This window comes from Monodelphis domestica, chromosome 5 (assembly GCF_027887165.1).
Source record: "Monodelphis domestica isolate mMonDom1 chromosome 5, mMonDom1.pri, whole genome shotgun sequence".
In the NCBI taxonomy this organism is placed as follows: Eukaryota; Metazoa; Chordata; class Mammalia; order Didelphimorphia; family Didelphidae; genus Monodelphis; species Monodelphis domestica.
In genome coordinates this window covers 258,145,878-258,165,006 of record NC_077231.1, presented here as the reverse complement: position 1 = coordinate 258,165,006, position 19,129 = coordinate 258,145,878, and the positions used below count along the sequence as shown (strand labels likewise).

Sequence of the window (19,129 nt, the reverse complement as noted above, 5' to 3'; positions counted from 1 at the left end):
CAAATAGTTTGTATAGTATTGGGGTTAGCTGTTCTTTGAATGTTTGATGGAATTAACTGGTGAATCTATCAGGCCCTGGGGGTTTTTTCTTAGGAAGTTCTTTGATGGCCTGTTGGATTTCTTTTTCTGATATGGGATTATTTAAGAAATCTATTTCTTCTTCTGTCAGTCTAGGCAAGTCACTTACTCTTACAAGGAGAGGGAGGGAGCTGAAAAAGAAGAGGAAGAAAAAGGGAGGGAGAAGAGCAAAGATAAGGGAAGGAAAAGAAAAGAAGGGGGAAAGGGAAAGAGAAAAATTAAAAAAGAAGAGAAATTATGAAGGAAAAGGAAAGAAGAGGTAGAGAGAAATGAGGGGAAGTGAGGAGGGAAATGGAAGGGGAAAATGAAGGACGGAGGGTAGAAGAAAGGATGGATGAGGGGAAGATTGAGAAAGAGAAAAGAAAGAAGAGCACAGGGTTGGAGAAATGGAGACGCGAGGTGGAGGGAAGTTCCACACCGAGCCCGAAGCCGGGGGGCGTGGCTTGGTCTTCTGCTCCGGAAGCGCTCTTCCGTCGGACCCTGACTTCCGGAGCAGTGCTGTCGTTGCGGAGGCCGCTGGGCGAGGAGGCCATTTTCCATCTCTGGAAGGAAGGAAGGGGCTGAGCGGGCGGGCGAGCGAGCGAACGAGACGGGGAGAGAAAGAGGAAAGCGAGCTCGGCGCCCCCCGGGCCGAGGGGATAGGGGCAGAGCCTGCGGCTGAGGTAGCTGCAGGCCCCGGAGAGATGTTCTCTCTGTCGAGCACGGTACAGCCCCAGGTGAGGCCTATGGCACCCTGTCCCCCCCTAGTGTCTGACCCTCTTCTAAACCTGGGCCCCCAGTCCCTGGCGCCGCTCAGGCTCCAGAAGGTGGCTGGGCTGTGGCGAGCGATTCCAGGAGCTCCAGGAGACCTCCAGACCTCTGACTCCGGGGTCTGCCTTTGCGACCGGAAGAGTGATTGGTCTAAGGATGTTGAAGCCCAGGGGACGCGGGGAGGGCGAAGCTTTCTTGGCCCTGGGAGGGTCCGTGTACCCTGGGGAGATAACCCCTGTTTTTGGAATTGGAGACAGCGTTCTCTGTCCAGGTTTTGGCAAAACAAACACTAATCAGGCCTCCCCATCCATCTTCCTGGGGAACGTGTTTAGAGCCTACAGTTAGAAAGCGCTTTTACGCTGACCTAGCGCTTTTCCCACCCGATGGGAGTTGGGGGTTTTACACGCATTATTTTTGGCTATTCAAAGGAAATCTGATACCCGGAGGTTAGAGGACTGGGCCAGGGAGGCTCCACAGTTCCGGGATTCCTCACCCAGGTGTCGAGAATTTATGTGGAGTCTGGCAGAAAACACTGGCCTCACCTCATTTTCAGATCAGAAATTGCTTCAATTTAATATAAATAACCTTTTAAGGCAGGAGTTCCTAATGTGTGGTTCAGGAACTTCCTTTAAAAATTATTTTAATAGCTATTTTATTTGGTGCTTTTTGATATAGTCATTTTATGTGTCTGAAAACATTTTGAGAAGGCATACATAGGCTTCACCAGATTGCCAAAGGGGCCCATTATACAAAAAGTTAATTAAGAACCTCTTTTCAGGTTTTAAAAAAATCTTTACCATCTGTCTTAGAATTAATACTTTGTATGGGTCCCAAGACAGAAGAGAAGTAAAGGAAAGGCAATGGGGGTTGTGACTTGTCCAGGTCTCACAGCTCGTAACTGTGAGTCTAAATTTGAACCTAGGACTTCCCTTATCTAGGCCTGGCTCTCATACTGAACCACCCAACTCCCCCCTTTTAAGGTATTTTGTAAAGTTAGCTTTTAACATTCTTGATGAGCACTCAAAAAGACTCATTTCTCATTTCTGTTCATTCAAAGCTTGAGATCTAACTTTTGATCTTTTTTTTTTTTAGGCATTACAATTTTTTGGTTAGTGGGCAAGAGAGTTGCAGAGATTTTAAATGTTGATGTACTACAGATTTTGAAGACTATATTAAACTTTTAGTTTTTTATTCATTTAAGTGCTCTAGAAAGAGAGGAAACATCCAGATCCCTGTTAAAGCAAATTCTTCTGTCTAAAAAAAGGAGATGAAACCTTTTGAAACAATTAGTAAAGATGGCAAATTATTAAATGTTTTTACTCTTAAAGTTATAAGAAAAATAAAACAGCCATTTTTAGAAGTATATTAGGAAGCTAGTGATTAAATGTTAAGATTGTTCTCAAATAACCAAAATGATTTGTGATACACTCACATCAAACATTTAATTTCTTGAGATTTTTTCTTGATGTAATGATATGATTGCATTTAATAAAGTACCTTTTCTTTTTTGTTATTTATAAATTATGGCTTAAAACTGAATATAATATGGCTTATTGACCTAGGCACTTAAAAGTTTTAAACTTCTAATCCCTTACCTCAGTTCTTTCTAACACGATATGGAATAACTGTACTAAAGGGCTATCCATATATATATCTGCCTTCCCTTGATTTCTGATTTTTATCTGTGTAGGGATTTCCTAGTCTAGATGCAGAACTACTAGTTTGGCCATTTGAGAGAGTTGCTTGGGGCACTGAAAGTTTAAGTGACTTGCCCATGGTCATAATGCTAGTATGTCAAAACATGAATCCAGGTTTTTTTGGACTCTTAGGTTGTCCAGATAGGTACTATGGTTCACTTCTTCTTATGTAGATATAAGTATAAGGAGAAAGGTGAAATTGCATATCATTTGGTAACCCTTTTATAATAGTAATGCCAGAATGATATTTGCCATATATAAGATATATTCTAAATGGTTTGGGAAAAAATTGTGCTAACAGTGGAATTGTAGGATTTAAGAGATGGAAAGAGCCTTAGAGATTATTTCCTGGATTGTTCTTAGATGAGGAAACTGGGATTGAGAATTAAAACTGATTACCTTTTTCTTTAAAAGATTTCCAATGTCACACAGCTATTTAGTCGCATATTCAGACTCCATATCTTCTGACACCACTCCCTCCCCCTTCTAATATGCTACACTGTTTTCTTTGTAGTAATAAATATCTGAATAGACTTGCATGTGAGACCTTGACATATTGTGACACAAAGGAAAAAAACAAAGATAGTGTGTGTACACATACATATTTACTAATCCTAATTGTACATAGTTCTCAGTAAATATTTATGATCCATTTACATGCTTGGAACTGTGCTATGAGCTAGGCAGAGGAAAAGAAAAGTGAATTGGCCCTGCTATCAATGAGCTTACTTAAAATTACAGAAGAAAAAACCTGAGAAAGTCCTTCTTCTCGTTCTCCCTCCCTCCCTTCTTCCTTCTTTCCCTCCCTCTTTCAAGACAGAAGAGCAATAATGGATAGGCAGTGGGGATTGTGACTTGCCCAGGGTCACATAGCTAGGAAGTATCTGAGGACATTTCATTTTTCTTTAAGTGTTTATGAAAGTTGGTTTTATTTTGTAAGTTAATTTTTAAAATTGTCTGATTTTTGTTAAAGGTAAGATTATTTCTTTTTAATACTTCCCTTCTGGTAAAAAAACCACCAACACTATATAAATCTTTAATTTGATTCAGGTTACTGTTCCATTGAGTCATCTCATCAATGCTTTCCATTCACCGAAAAGCTCATCTGTTTCTCTCAGTGCATCAGTTTCTCAGAGTCCACATCGAGAAGCAGCCCCTGAACATGAAGCTCCCAGCCCTGAGGTATTTTCAGTTTTTTATGAATAATGCTCCTTTAAAGAGGGATTTCCAGGGGGCAGCTGGGTGGCTCAGTGGATTGAGAGCCAGGCCTAGAGATGGGAGGTCCTAGGTTCAAATTTGGCCTCAGCCACTTCCTAGCTGTGTGACCCTGGGCAAGTCACTTGACCCCCATTGCCTAGCCCTTACCACTCTTCTGCTTTCCAAGACAGAAGGTAAGGGTTTTATTAAAAAAAAAAAAAGGGATTTCCATTTGTAACTGAACTCTTTTAATTTAGAATTTGCCTTCAAGGCCTTTAGCTTAATGTATATTAAAAATAGAAATATCTCATTCTAGCTTTATTCTGAGCATAAGACTTATCTCTTAGTAATTATTAAAGGTTTTACATAACACTAGGAAACTTATTAGTGTTACTATCTAGGCAATAAGAATCATTCACTAGGAATTTTAGTATATTCCATCTGGATACTTACTACTTGATACAATTATTGAAAAGAAACTGTCTCTTCATTTTTACCTAGAAAGATAATAAGAACTGAGATTGGTAAGAGAGAGAATTTGTGTTTAAGTAAAAAGTGCAAGGCAGAGAGGTAATGGGTGGTTAAATTTATGCTCTGGTGCTTAGACTTATTTTAAAAAGGGAAAATAAAATAAATCGATCAATTTCTAAAAATGCTTGGTGAATGTATTTATAATGTGATTCAGACTTAAGATTTCATCTCTGAGAATTCCCTTGGAATCTCCTACCAAGACATACAAGTCATTTTTAAAGCACCTTCTATATTTCAGTTACTATGCTAAGGGATTCAAAAAAAGCAAAAGTAGTTCCTGACCTCAAGGAGCTTATGTTCTGATGAAGAAGAGAACATATACACAAATAGGATAAACAAGATGAATATAGAGTGGACATTAGGTAACCTTTTCTTCATCTTGAAGTCTTATGGGTGTTCTTTGTGGTATTGAGAAGTTTTAATTGTCTTGCCCAGGGTTGATATATCAGGAATTAGACTTAACTCAGGTTATCCCGATTCCAAGATGGGTCTACTATCTTTGTACTATTATGTTATTAAAATAATGAATTATATTTGGGTGATAGAGAATCTTAATCTCAGTGTTGGGAAGCATAGTTCTGTTTCTTTGATACTTTGTAATTTAATATGTTATAGTCTTAAAACAGTCACATCTGTTCAATAAACTATCTTTCAGGCCTACTGTTGCTACAATGGGATTAATAGATAATAAATTTTATGCCATTATGAAATTTCTATTACTTCCTCAGTTAATTACATGATTAACGTATAGAATTACATATGGTAATGTAGGAGAGATTTATTGTTTTAATGTTACTTATGAAATTGATTTTTGTTATATTATAGTTTCAAAATATTAGTGATTCCTTTTTACTTAATAATAACTTTAATTTGTATGGCTAAGACAGAAGTTATGTTTAATCCCAAGTTTATACAGTAAATGATAAAAATTTCTGACTTCTATTCATTACTCACCTCTTCTCTCTTCTTGTATTCATCATAAGGAATTGACGTTGTTTGAGTTGCCTTGGAACAATTCTGTAGATTGTATTAATTTATCATTTGTATCTCCCAGATAATAGCCATAAACTTGCAATTTAGCTAATGAGGTCAAGGAAATCGATTGTTTCTAAACCTGATATTTCATATTTCCATCCAGTTCTCTTACTTGATAACCAATTCCCTTTTAATTTCTTGCTTCCCTATTTAAATGTAAGTTTTTTGAGAACAGGAATTGACTTTGCTTTTTTAGCACTTAGCACAGTACTTGGTTTAATAAATGCTTTTTCATTATTCATTCCAAATAATGCCAATAATTCCATAAAGGCAAAAATATAAGCCATTGATCTGTCAGCTAAAGATAAAGATAAAAGTAATGAAAATTTGCCATTTGCAATTGCTCGTTTATATGGATTATATTCAAGATCCTACCTTTTCTGGATTGATTTTTGATAATTTGAGATCCCTCACCTGGGTCTCAATAGTGGCATGGGAAAGGTTAGGTGTTTGGTGGTAACAAGAGGGAAGGAGATATTTGCAAGGCACTGTGCTTAACATTTTACAGATATCTTGTTCTTAACAACTTTTCAAGGAAGGTTCTCTTGTTAATCACCATTTTACAGTTGAGGAACCCCAGGCAAACAGATTAAGTGACTTGCCCATGGAAACATAGCTAGTAAATGTTTACGGCTAGATTTGAACATAGGCCTTACTCCAAGCTCAGCATTCTTATCCATTGGACTACCTACCTACTTGCCTCTCCTTAGCAGTAATACTAGCTGGTAAATATTAGTAAATACCTAGTGGTAAAACCATACATATATTCTTGGAGTTACATAACAGTTGGGAGCTGTAGCACAGAGAAACTATTCAAATATGATTTCCCAGTACCAAGCAATCTTAGTGCTGAGCCTAGATCATTTTTTAAGTGTTGATGATGGCTACTTTATCTTATAGGATACTACTTATACTACTTATTTATCTCAGCAAATGGTTCCCCAATTCTTTTCTGTATATTTGGCAAATAGATGACTACCTGTTTTTTAAATCTACCTAAGAATCAAGGTAGTTTTTATATAGATGAGAAAAAGCCAAGAATTTCTTTTTATTAATAATAGTTCTTAGCACTTAATTACCATTTGGAAGCTATTTCACAAACCCTTCAAATGATGGTTTTTTACATTCTTACTCATATAGAAACATTCAGGTAATGATGTGATATATATTTTTTACTTTGCTGTTAGACATGCTATACTTCATTATTTATCAACCTTTCATAATTCCCCATATCTTTTAATTTTAGTAGTGCTATTGTTACCAGGTAGCCTGGTGTAATGATTAAAGCCAGTCTTGGATTACAGAACAGATGCTGATTTGTTTTGGAGGGAATTTTTTCACTAGATCCATGAAGTCATGTGAGTGGTGTTTAAACTCAGAATTGCTAATACTTTAAAATATTTCTTATTAAGTTTTAGAAACAAATGACATGATCAATCTATGTGATTGATCTCAGTAAAGCCAAGATTTAAAAAATTTCCTATTTGAAAAGAGAAGGAACTTAAACCTAGATATGGTTTGTAAAAAATGGTAATTAACAAGTTGATTTTAGAAAATTTTCCTCATTCCTTCTGGTAAAAAATATACTTTTTATTGTAAAGATGTGATGATAAAAGTTTTTTATTTTGTTGATCTATAGCCTGTGCTTAACCTAAAGGACCTGGGATTATCTGAATTGAAAGTTAGACAACTTGATGAACTAGTTGATAGTCTCCTTCCTGGCTTTAGTACAAGCAACAGAGTTTCTTCTCGATGGCATACATCTTACATCTCTGCACAGTCCTTCTTTGAAAATAAACATGGTATGTGAAATTACAGACTTATTTTATTTTTTAATGGAAATGAAGTCCAGCTAGCTACTAATGGGTAGTCACCTCAATTCCCCTCAGAATATCAGTTGCTTAGCTTTTTTCCAGTAGCTTTATAGATTTATTAAAAATAAGTAATGTAACAGAAATCAAGTGAAAAGCCTTTGTTTGGCTGAGAAGCAGGGAAGAGGGAAAATGGGTGTTTTTTGTTTATTTTTAATGGAAAGAAGTTATTGGATTTCATCCACAAAGGGTTTGGGCATAGATAGGAAGTTTTTCAATTTTTTTCAGAGTGTTTATATATGTTATCTCATAAGTGAAGATAGGAGAAAAAAGACAAATCATTCGGTTTAGGATTTAACCTGAAAATTCTCTTTGCTATTTCCTTCACTTTTGCTCTCATTACATTTTCAGCAGCCATTTAAAATATACATCATAGCAATAGCTCCTTTCTAGGTTTAAGCATTAAAGAAAAGTAGAAAGGGATCCCCTATCCAATTCCTTTGCTTTCTTTTTAGTGAGTCCCTTACCTGTTCAAAACTTTTAAGCCATGACCCCAAGGAAGTCTATGGTACATGGTCTGGCTTCACACCTGTGGAACACTTAATCTTTGGTAATACTCTATATTTTCTCAAATTTAGGAGAACTTTTTTTCTTCTTAGGAGGGACCCAATATCAAGAATAATTATGGGTAGTTGAAAGTACTCATTTCTTCTATGTATGAAAAAACTTTCACCATACCAACTATAATGGTCATTTGTGACTAAGGAGGAAGAAAAAACTGCTACAGTGCTTAATCTGAATTCCTTCGAACAGTTGTTACTCATTTTTTGGAACTATTAGAATTACTACTAGAATAGAAAGACAAATTGTTTTTGTGCTCTCAAAGTAAACTTATTAGTCTACAGAAAATATTCTTTTGAACATCTTAAAGGTACTTGTTTAATTGTCAGTCCTGTTTCAGTTAAAATATTCTTTTGAACTATTGACAAATCAAGAAACTTGAACGATGTTGAAATCCTAAGTAATTTGGTTGTTTATAAATGCTTTTAATTATATTGAGGAAGGAATGTTGTCTCATACATAATAAAACATGTACCTAATTTAATCTTATTAGTTTAAAAATTATAGTATTAGGCTTTTTATTGGACATACTACCATGGTTTATGATGTGAAATGTTTATGTGAAATACAAAAAAATATTATTTTGATGAGAAATGTTTCCTTTGTACAATTTTATACCTAGGTTTCTTAGACATTTTTAGTACCGTACGTTCCTCTTGCTTGTACAGACAACATCCAAAAACTGTTCAAAGTATTTGTGCAGATCTTCAACGGTGGCCAGGTATGAAACAAAAAGTCTTTTGAATGAGTAACTTAATTTTAAATAGTATCTTGATTTTTTTCTCATTAGTAATAGCATTTAGGGTGCTTTAAGGTTTGTGAAACATTTTACAAATATCTCATTTTCTCAGAAAACCCTGGAATATAGATACTATTATTATCCCTATTTGATGAATCAAATAAAAGAGATGGGTTAAATGTCTTCCCACTACTTTGAAGTGGTATTTGAACTCAGTACTGATTACAGATCTTTTATTTTTGTCTATTGCAACACCTACATTAAAGAGTATAAAAACAAATATCTGAGTAATCTATAGGTTTAAAAAAATATTATTGGCAAATTTTAGTATTTGTATTTTCCAATCTTCATAACAGACTGAAATTTAAAAGTAAATAATAAGTACCAAGTTGAATGAAACTCTTAATTGTATTGATCCCATTTTATCAAGCTCTAATTCAACTTGTGATATATTCTATTTATGTAAAATATTTTCTGATTTTCAAATTAGATATTTTTAGGGGTAAAATTTATGGTTGGACTAAATATATTTTTAGTTGGTCATCAGGGATTTAATTACTAAATCCTAATAAAATACTCAAGTCAGAATGAAATTTATGGTAGTTTATTTACAATAGAGGGAAGATATTAAGGAAATGAAAGAGAGAGAGTTAGCTGCTCCAGTCTGATCTGAACCAGGCAGGAATTCAGAAGCCCCACAAGAGGGGGGGAGGAGGGAGGAACGACAGAGAATTAATTCTAATGCAGCTTCCAGCCACTAAGCCTCCTCCAAGATGAGGGGTCTATCCAGAGGCTAGTGACTCCAGAAAGCCAAGTGAAAGGGAGTCAGCCTTTCACTCACTATGTGACAGTCTATGGGAAGCAGTCTGAGGTCTCATGAGTCTTCATCTTCATGGTCAAGTTCCAAGGCGAAGTCCTCCTCACAGGAAGTGACTCTGAAATATAAAGGCAGTTCTTTGCATCACTTCCTATGTCTTACATGTACCAATGGTGGCTTAAACTTGGCTTTGGGCTGCCCAGGAGGGCATTCAGTTGTTTCTGATTTGTCACTTGCTAGCACACATGGGTCATAGACCTTCCTCCCCTCCACTTAATCCTTAAGTGGGAGTGTATACATTCCTGGTGTCTAAAATTCTAAAGAATAAGTAGGGTGGAGTAAATCTAAATTTCACAATATCCCATAATTTGGACAGACTGTTTTTGTGTCCCCAACTCTTATCATATTTTCTGACATAGTAGGCATTGAATAAATGCTTATTGATTGATTGGGCAATGCAGAATTGATGCTATGGAGCTTTAAAACAGTTATTTGGTGTTGTATGGTTCTTTAATTTTTTTTTTAAACCCTTACCTTCCGTCTTGGAGTCAATACTGTGTATTGGCTCCAAGGCAGAAGAGTGGTAAGGGCTAGGCAATGGGGGTCAAGTGACTTGCCCAGGGTCACACAGCTAGGAAGTGGCTGAGGCCAAATTTGAACCTAGGACCTCCTATCTCTAGGCCTGCTTCTCAATCCACTGAGCTACCCAGCTGCCCCCTGGTTCTTTAATTTTTTTAAAGTTTTATTGATGCCCCTTTTTATATCACATTTATTTCCCAATATATATATATATATATATATATATATATATATATATATATATATATATATATATATATATATATATATATATATATATATATATATATATATATATATATATATATATATATATATATATATATATATATAGTAAAGAAACAGAATTAAACTAAACTGACAAATGACTGATAAAAATAGCTGCAACGTTTTGTTCCTGTCTTCTAAAAGAAGGGAAGCATTTTATCATCTGTTCTTTTGGACCAAGATTGGTCATTCTTGTTAACCAGATTTCAGTTGCCTTTTAGTATTGTTTTCATTTACATTATTTGAACATACGATTTCTTATGCTAGCCTTAATGCATTTTCACTGTTTTCCAGGTTGTGTCATAATGCCCATTTCCTTCTCTTGCATATTGATGGCAAAAATTAAAAAAGTTGAATTGAAAATCATTTTATCTACAACAAATCATTGATACATACCTGAGCATTTGTTGCAGCTTAGTAGTTCTCTTTCTCTAACCTTATCTACTACTTGTATGTTTGAAGTACCAATCAAAACTTTTTCTCTTTATTGACAACTAACCCTATTGTAACATTTATAGCAAATGATTTGGTTGCTTATTTCACTGAGAAGATTGAAGCTATGTGGCCTAAGCTTTCTTAGCTTCCATCTTGCATTAAAAAAATTTTTTTTGTATTGATGTATTTTATTTTTTACATTATCCCTTTTCTCTTAGTATCTCCTCCCCTACAACAAATAATATTTTTTTTAAAAGGGAGGAAAAAAGAAAGAGGAAGAAGAGAAATAACCCCAGTAAAATCACTATGTTTAAAAAGTTTGACAATGTGCAGAATGTATCATACATGTGAACCTCCTACCTGTTCAATGGACTTGATTTGGGGTGCAAAAACAATATTAATTTGGAGGGGTTTAGGATGGAAAACACATAGGGATTAACATAAGTATTTTGCTTTTATTCCACAGAGATTAGAGGTTTGGGAAAGGAGGAGAAGGAGGTCTTATAACTTACCCCTTTAGTTTAATACCCATCACTATCCTACCTTATCTTATCCTAAACTCCTAAGGGCCAGTCCAACAGAAAGTTCAGAGATCTTAGTGTAGAGTCTTTTGGCAAGGAGAAGCTGGAGTCCAGAGGAGAAGTCCTAGGTGGTCCAGAGAATGTCTGGAGATCCCAATATTGTCCCTTAGTGTCCACCTAAGGGTATTGAAAACTTCCCATCCACTCCTGCTTCAGAGGGCTGCATGTACGATAATCCAAAGATGTCCACAGGAGCACAGATCAGCCACCTCCAGCTTCTTTGGTAGCTGCCAGCCCCCAAGAGAGACCAGTAAACTGTCTCTCCAACCATTTGAAATCTTTCCCCTGCCAGCTCTGAAGATTCTCTGCCTGTCAATCATGCTTATGCACTAAGCATTACATTGCAACAGTACCTCCTTTGCACAAAACCTAAATCGTGTTGAAAACACTATTTTGGCATTTGTGCATAACCTAAATTACTTACAGATTACCTAAACTAAGATATCTACCCAAAACAACAAACAACCTACACTCAACTATCTTAATCTATCTAATAATAACCTATTCTAGGGATTTTATCAAGGAATAACAGGGGAGTTGTCATATCTTTGGAGCTGTATTTACTCTTTAATTTTACAACATTCACTTTTGATTGTTTTAGCATTATTTTTTTCTTTTACATTGTTTTAATTGTGTATTTGTCTTTGTTGGCCCTCCTTAAACCTTCTTAACATCATCTTGTCTCCTTTCCTCTAATTTTGGGAATTGCCAAAATCTTTTAAGTTTAATTTTAGTAATGATATTGCCATGAGGCAACCTGATAAAAGTAAATCAGTTTTATAATAGAAATTAAATTGATTATTGGAATTCATGTGAGAGAGTGAATTTAAATGTCAGGTGCTTTCACTTTTGGAGGAGGATAAAGGTGATATAATAAAGTACAAATATGTAGTATTGGGTAATAGTAAAATATTTTTAAAAAGATGAAAGATAAACATTGGTCTTATGAATTTTCCTTTTATCTTTTCTGTGTATTCTATTTTAGTAAAATGAAAAGAAAGGTAATAAATATTCTTTCTTCAGTTTTTGTACAGTCTAGGGGTTTTAAGACTTTGAAATCAAGGACACGGCGTTTGCAATCCACCTCTGAACGATTCACAGAAACACAACATGTGACCCCCTCTTTTGTAAAGGTATTTAATTTGGCTTAATATAAGACTTCTGAAAGCAAGTATTTGATACCTTTTATTTGTTGATTAGTCTTTAATTTTGGGTTCATTTTTAAAAGTATATAAATTTAGAATTATTATAGTTTGTTACATTTTTTAGCTAATCTATGCTTGTAGCTAAATTTTAAATTTATTTCTTGTACAGAAATGTTTTCTAGCTTTTTGTCTTTGTGATAAAGTGACTGCATTAGCATACTAAATTTTTAAGTAAATACTTCCTTGTTTATGACATGATTTTTTTAGATCTTAGACTTCTATAATTTAGATGAAAACCCATAATGATAATTGTGGAGATCATTTGCAGTGATAGTAGTGTATGTGTGGTAGTAGGAATATTATCACTAGGAATAGGAGAAGCAGATATACTGTATTTCAAAGAAGGGCAAGGGTCTAGGTAATTTTTTCCAAATTAGGAATCTTAAAAGTAGTGATATTGCTTCCTAGTATTATTTAATGTTCCCATAACATATCTGGGGCTTAGATTAGTTAGTTTATTTGTTTGGGTTGATACAATAAACCTGGAATACAATTTATTTATTTATTTTTAGGGAATCCCTTATCTTCCGTCTTAGAATCAATACTGTGCATTGGTTCTAAGGCAGAAGAGGGTTAAGGGCTAGGCAATGGGGGTTAAGTGACTTGCCCAGGGTCACACAACTAGGAAGTGTCTGAGGCCAGATTTGAACCCAGGACTTCTCTAGGCCTGGCTTTCCATCCACTGAGCCACCCAGCTGCCCCCTTAGAATAAAATTTAGAGTCAACATTCTGAATTCCTGAATCAACATTCTGTTTTACTTTTGGGAAAGGAATGAACCTTTGATTTCTTCGGGATAGAGAATTCCCCAGTGAGGAAACTCTTTTATCAGTGTACCAATAGAGGTCAGCATCTTATCTGTAATTTTTTGAAATCCTTTAAACTGAGTATCAGTGACTAGGCAGAAGAAATAAGGGCGAGGCAATTGGAGTTAAGCAGGATCTGAGTTTAAGCAAGATCACGAAGCTAGAAAATGTCTGAGACCAGATTTGAACCCAGGACCTCCCATCTCTTTTATCTACTGAGCTACCTAGCTACTTCAACTTCTCTGCAGTTTCAAGTCTTAAAACATTAAGAGCCCTGAGAAGTTATTCAGGGTTATACAAACACTATATATAAGTAGTACTTGACTAGGACTTTCTTTTCTTTCTTTTTTTAGGATGGCACTTTCTATTGAATCAAAGGCTTTTTATTGTTAACAATGACAAACAACAATCATAGTGGAATCTTACATTCTTGATGCCTTTTAACCAAATAGCTTGCTACAGAGGCAGCTAAATTGAATAGTAGATAAGAGTTCTGGAACTGGAATCAGGAAGGCTTGAATTCAAATTTCTCCTCATATTCTTTTTTTTTAAGTGTTATTTAATTAGTTAATTTAGATTATTTTTCCTTCGTTACAAGAATCATGTTCTTTTTCTTCCCTCCCCCACACCCTCTTGTAGCTGATGCACAATTCCACTGGGTTTTACATGTGTCCTTGATCAAAACCTATTTCCATATTATTGATATGATTATTTAGAGTATACATCCCTAATTATATCCCCATCAACCCATGTGATCAAGCAGTTGTTTTTCTTCTGTGTTTCTGCTCACACAGTTATTTCTCTGGATATGGATAGCATCTTTCTCATAAGTCCCTCTGAATTGTAATCTGGATCATTTCCTTGCTACTGGTAGAGAAGTCTATTACATTTGATTGTATCAGTCTCTATGGTTCTGTCTCTAAGGTTCTCCTGGTTCTGCTCCTTTCACTTTGCATCAATTCCTGGAGGTCGTTCCATAAACTGGGACTTTTTGACTCAAACTGGGTCCACTGAGACATAAAGCTGATTCAGAATGATGGCAAATACAACCAAAGCTAGAGCAATCAGACCTGAAAAATCCTATCGAATTAGTGCTGTAGCAATGTTTTAGGTTTGTAAACATTGTAGTAAATATCAGTTTGTAAATATTGCACACCTGACAAATGTTAACAAATTTTTGTCTTTAGGGATTTCTTCTGCGGGACCGTGGATCAGATGTTGAAAGTTTAGATAAACTCATGAAAACCAAAAATATACCTGAAGCACACCAGGATGCATTTAAAACTGGCTTTGCAGAGGGTTTTCTGAAAGCACAAGCATTAACTCAAAAAACAAATGGTAAGTTGATTTAATTGGATTTTAGTGCTTGTGAAATATGCTTGAAAGGAAATCTTGATGCTAAATCCAGTGGCAATAATCAAGTACTGATCCATTACCTTTCTACCTTATTTTCTCTACTTCTTTTCCCAGCTTTGGGAGAAGACTCCTGGCCCCCAGTTATTTTTAAACTTTATTTGGAATAAATAGAGAGGCAAAACAAAAAAACATTAGTGAGCTTTTGCTACGAGTAGTCTTGTGAGGTATAGTATTTATAGGACTGTGTACTATGTATTTTACTTATAGTACCACATATACTATAGAGCTGTGAAATGGATCCAGGCCAAAGTATAAAGGAAAGATGAGTCTTAACCACAGTATTCTAATATGATACAGTGGAAAGAGCACTGATTCTGGACTCAGAAGACTTAGGTTCAAGTCTTCTCTCTGATGATTATTACCTTTGTGAACTTGAACAAGTTGCTTAATTTCCCTTGGCTTCAGTTTCCTTTTCTGCAAAGTTAAGGGTTTGGATTAATTGGATTCTTAATTTTCTTTACAAGTATTACTTTAGTTGCATTTTTTGAGGGCCAAAGATTATTTGTCTTACATATTTAAAGATATGACCTGACTTTAAAATGGCTTGGTTTAAGGCCTTCTTTTCTTATTTGTTTTCCTTTTTTTTTTTAGATTCCTTAAGACGAACACGTTTGTTCCTCCTTGTTCTCTTGCTGCTTGGTATTTATGGACTATTAAAAAACCCATTTTTATCTGGTAAAAGTTCCTTTTCTGATACTAGCTTGTCAACTTTCCATTGCTTTAAATTTGCACTTTGCTCTCTTGTTTTCCTAGAAATATTACTTTGTCTAGAAAGTACACTATGATTAGCTAGTCTAAAGCTAAGAAAATAACAATAGTTCAGGCAATCAAACTATATCCATTAGATTTTCTTAGTTTGGAATTATCTGAAAGTACTTTAGGCAGAATTAAAATAGGGATATATATATTCACTCAGTATTTAAATGCCTCTTATATGAGAGACAGTGTGCTACATGTGCTGAGCACTGAGAATACAAAATTAAAAAAAAACCTTGCTGTCAAGGAGCTCATGGTCTGATCAGGAAGACAGCATATACACAATTGGTGTTCTAGTCCAGGTGTGACAGTGTCAAGAGGAGGGGTAAGGGAGCACATAAAGATTTTGTGAAAGTCAAATAGACAGAATCTGGCAACAGATTCTATAATGGTGGGCAGGGATGATGTCTAGATTGAAACCCTGGGTGACCGGTAAGATTGTGACACTCTTGATTGACTATAGTACCTGATAGTTCAGGGAAGAGGCTTTTTAGGAGGAGATAATAAATTCAGTTTCAGTTGTTGAATTTAAGATGTCTCTGGAACAGAGATATCAAATTGGAGATGTATGACTGAATATCAGGAGATTAGTTTAAGGACATAGAGATAAAATTGAACCTATGGGAACTGATGAGTTCACCAAGTGAAATAGTGTACAGAATGAAGAAGTTCTGAAATATAGTCCTGCAGGACATTTACAGTCAGTATGAGATCTGGATAAACATCTAGCAAAGGTAACTTAGAAGTAGCAGTTAGACAGATAGGAGAACTGGTAGAGACCTATAGAGATGTGAATCAAAAAGGAGGATGGTTAGTAGTGTCAAACAGAGGCCACAAGAGAAGGCTATTAGATTTGGCAATGAAGTGTAAGATCATTGTTAACTCAAAACAGTAATTTCACTTGAATGATCAAATTGGAAGCTAGGCTGTAGCAGAATTAAGAAGAGAGAATGGGAAGTGAAGGTATTGATCATAAGTGCCCTTTTTCAGGAGTTTAACACCCAAAGGGAGGAGCAATATGGGACAGTAGCTAGCAGCGATGGATTTATCAAGTGAGGATTTTTTGTGGTTGGAGACATGGGTAGGTTTGTAGGAAATAGGGAAGCCCTTAGGAGACAGGGAGAGGTGGAAGATAAGTAAAAGAATGGGGATGATGGAAGGATAATCTTATCCAAATGATGGAATAGAATGGGATCATTTATATAGGTATTGTGATTTTCCTGAATGGCCTTTCATAGGAGGTAGGGATAAGGGAAGAGATAATAGAAAGTAGTATTATGTGAAGGGTAGGGGTAGAGAAGAGGGAGCTTTCAGTCTAGAGGGTGAGGTGAATGGGGCATCATGGGAGTTAGAGGGGGAATGAAAAGGTTTCATGATTTACTCCAGTTCTTTCAGCATTCAGTAGCTTATGAGAAGGAACAGAGGCAGTAGATAGGAGAGGTAATAGAAGCCTTGGTGGGGCAAGATCAGTGGTAGGGACAACAAGGGAATTGAGGAATAGGATAGTACAGAATTTATTTTTGAAGGGGTCAAGAGTAAGGAAAGATAGAGTATAGCTAGTGCAGAGGCAATGATTGTGAAAGAACAAAAGACTTGAGGGAGGAGTAAGGAAAAAGAATAAGGTTAAGGGTTGCTCAAGAGAGAGAGAGGGAGATGAAATAGACTATGATAAGGGACATTTTTGAGTGATGACCTAACTCTATATTTATGTGAATGACTCTTAGATAACATGAGATAATTTAGTTACTTTTATTATTTAAAAAGTTGGAAAATCTAAAGAAGAAAGCTGTAGATAATTATATAAAAATATATTAAAGCTGGTCAAATATCTGTCATTTTAGGCAAGTGATCAACTTTCAATTAAAAATACATTTATCAAGAGTACCATATACAAAGTACATAATATAGTTCACTAAAATGATAGTCATGTTTATGTTTATAGATAAGACACTTTTTGCAATTGTAATTGTTTTATTGCAAAGATGAATTTCAAATTGTTTAATAAAATGCAAATTCTTTTGAAATAGCATAATTCCATCAAATAGTTTTTTCTTTTTTTCTAAAAGGTAGATACAATGTGACATAGTTATCGCCATCTTTTTCCATCACCTCTAGTTTTTCACTTAATACTTTCTCTAGTCAGGCCTGTTGTATGAAATAAATGAGGATCTCCATTCTGGCCTTTTTAGTGGTTCTAGCTCATCCTTATACTTTTTAAAAAAAAAAAATATATATATATATATTTTTTTTTTTTTTAATAACCCATACCTTCTGTCTTAGAGTCAATACTGTGTATTGGCTCCAAGGCAGAAAAGTGGTAAGGGCTAGGCAATAGGGGTCAAGTCACTTACCCAGGGTCACATAGCTAGGAAGTGTCTGAGGTCAAATTTGAACCCAGGACCTCCCATCTCTAGGCCTGGCTCTCAATCCACTTAGCTATGCAGCTGCCGCCCCCCCTCCCCCCCAATCCTTACACTTTTTAGTAAATTACACTGTCCTAGACTGGTACTTTTTTATTTACATGTTCTATTCTTAGGCAAAATTCTCCTTTCATGCTTCCCCAAACAAATTGGTGTAGTATCTGAGAAAAAGGTTTTTGTAATTTTTTTGAATCTCTTCAATCATTAAGAAAAGACAAATAATACATAAATGTAATTACTGAACATTCTTCCCTAAAAGTATCCTTAAGGTAGTGTCATTTTTTCCAGATGCAGTTGTTGTTCAGCATGATAATGCAATTGATTTTTTTTTCTATTCTTCCATCTTGTTCCTTCTTTTTCTCATCTCCTTTAATTGTACTCCAAAGAATATGCTATTTTGAAATTGGGGGAGGGGGATAAACTTTCTTACTGAGATATTTAGAAATTTGTTAGAGATAACTTTATGAATTTGTTCATTTATATGCAATTAGATTGTTACTAATAGTCCTTGCTATTAAATGGCTCTTTGAAATAAGCAGAATATTTTGTTTTAGGTAGTAAAATGCAACTTGGTCTGCAAAACTCCCAAGTTGATCACTATTTGTCAGTATATGAGGAAGCATGGTATAGTAGCAGATTCTGCATTTGTAATCATAAAATCAAAAATTATTTTAGCAAATCAGTGAATGTCTCAAAATATGTAAGGTTAAAATAGTTTTAATCAGTAGTTTCCCTAAAATTGATACTTAGGAATATTTTTGCTATCCTTCAGATTTTTTCTGTCCTAATTAATGCTCTCATCCTTTTGTATCTGGTTGCAACTAGTAAGTAGTCACAAGAAACAAATAACCAGTGATTTGGAATTTGGGATCAAATAAGAATTTAAATGCAAAGTTAAAATAGCTGTTTTTCAGGCCCAATTCAATGTTTTTAGGTTGTAGGTTTGTACCTTTGTAGGTCAGATTTGTTTATTATCCATGTGTTAAGAGAAATAATAAGAAAATAGTTATAAAGAGAAGTTAAAGAATAGGGAAGAAAATATCACAATTTACCAGTTATTCACTGTACATAAGATAGAAAGAAATCAGGATTGTGATTTAGGAGATTATAGCTATAGGCTATAATTTTTTCATATTAAAATTTTTAGATTATTTGCTATAGGCAAATCACTTAAATCTCTTAGGGCCTTAATTATCCCACCCTCCACTGTATTTTGTGTTTTTGTTTTAAAAATCCTAATTTCCATTTTAGAATCAATAAGTATTCCATTCCAATGCAGAAGAGTGGTAAGAGTCGGGTCACACAGCTAGGACATGTTGTGATGTCAGATTTGAACCCAGGACCGCCCATCTCCAGGTCTGGCTCTCTATTCACTGAGCCACCTTGCCAC

General features: G+C 35.1%; 1 protein-coding gene across 1 annotated transcript in view; it reads left to right on the top strand.

Annotated features, from left to right (window-relative positions):
* The first annotated feature begins 548 nt into the window (after positions 1–548).
* The window catches only part of YME1L1 (YME1 like 1 ATPase), a 43,835-nt gene continuing 25,254 nt past the window's right edge, over positions 549–19,129 (top strand). The window contains exons 1-7 of the mRNA XM_001367125.5: positions 549–794; positions 3,576–3,707; positions 6,928–7,090; positions 8,343–8,441; positions 12,162–12,271; positions 14,335–14,485; positions 15,155–15,238. Of these exons, the coding sequence (XP_001367162.1) occupies positions 762–794; positions 3,576–3,707; positions 6,928–7,090; positions 8,343–8,441; positions 12,162–12,271; positions 14,335–14,485; positions 15,155–15,238 (772 nt within the window). The 5' untranslated portion in view covers positions 549–761. The remainder of the gene's footprint in view (positions 795–3,575; positions 3,708–6,927; positions 7,091–8,342; positions 8,442–12,161; positions 12,272–14,334; positions 14,486–15,154; positions 15,239–19,129) is intronic.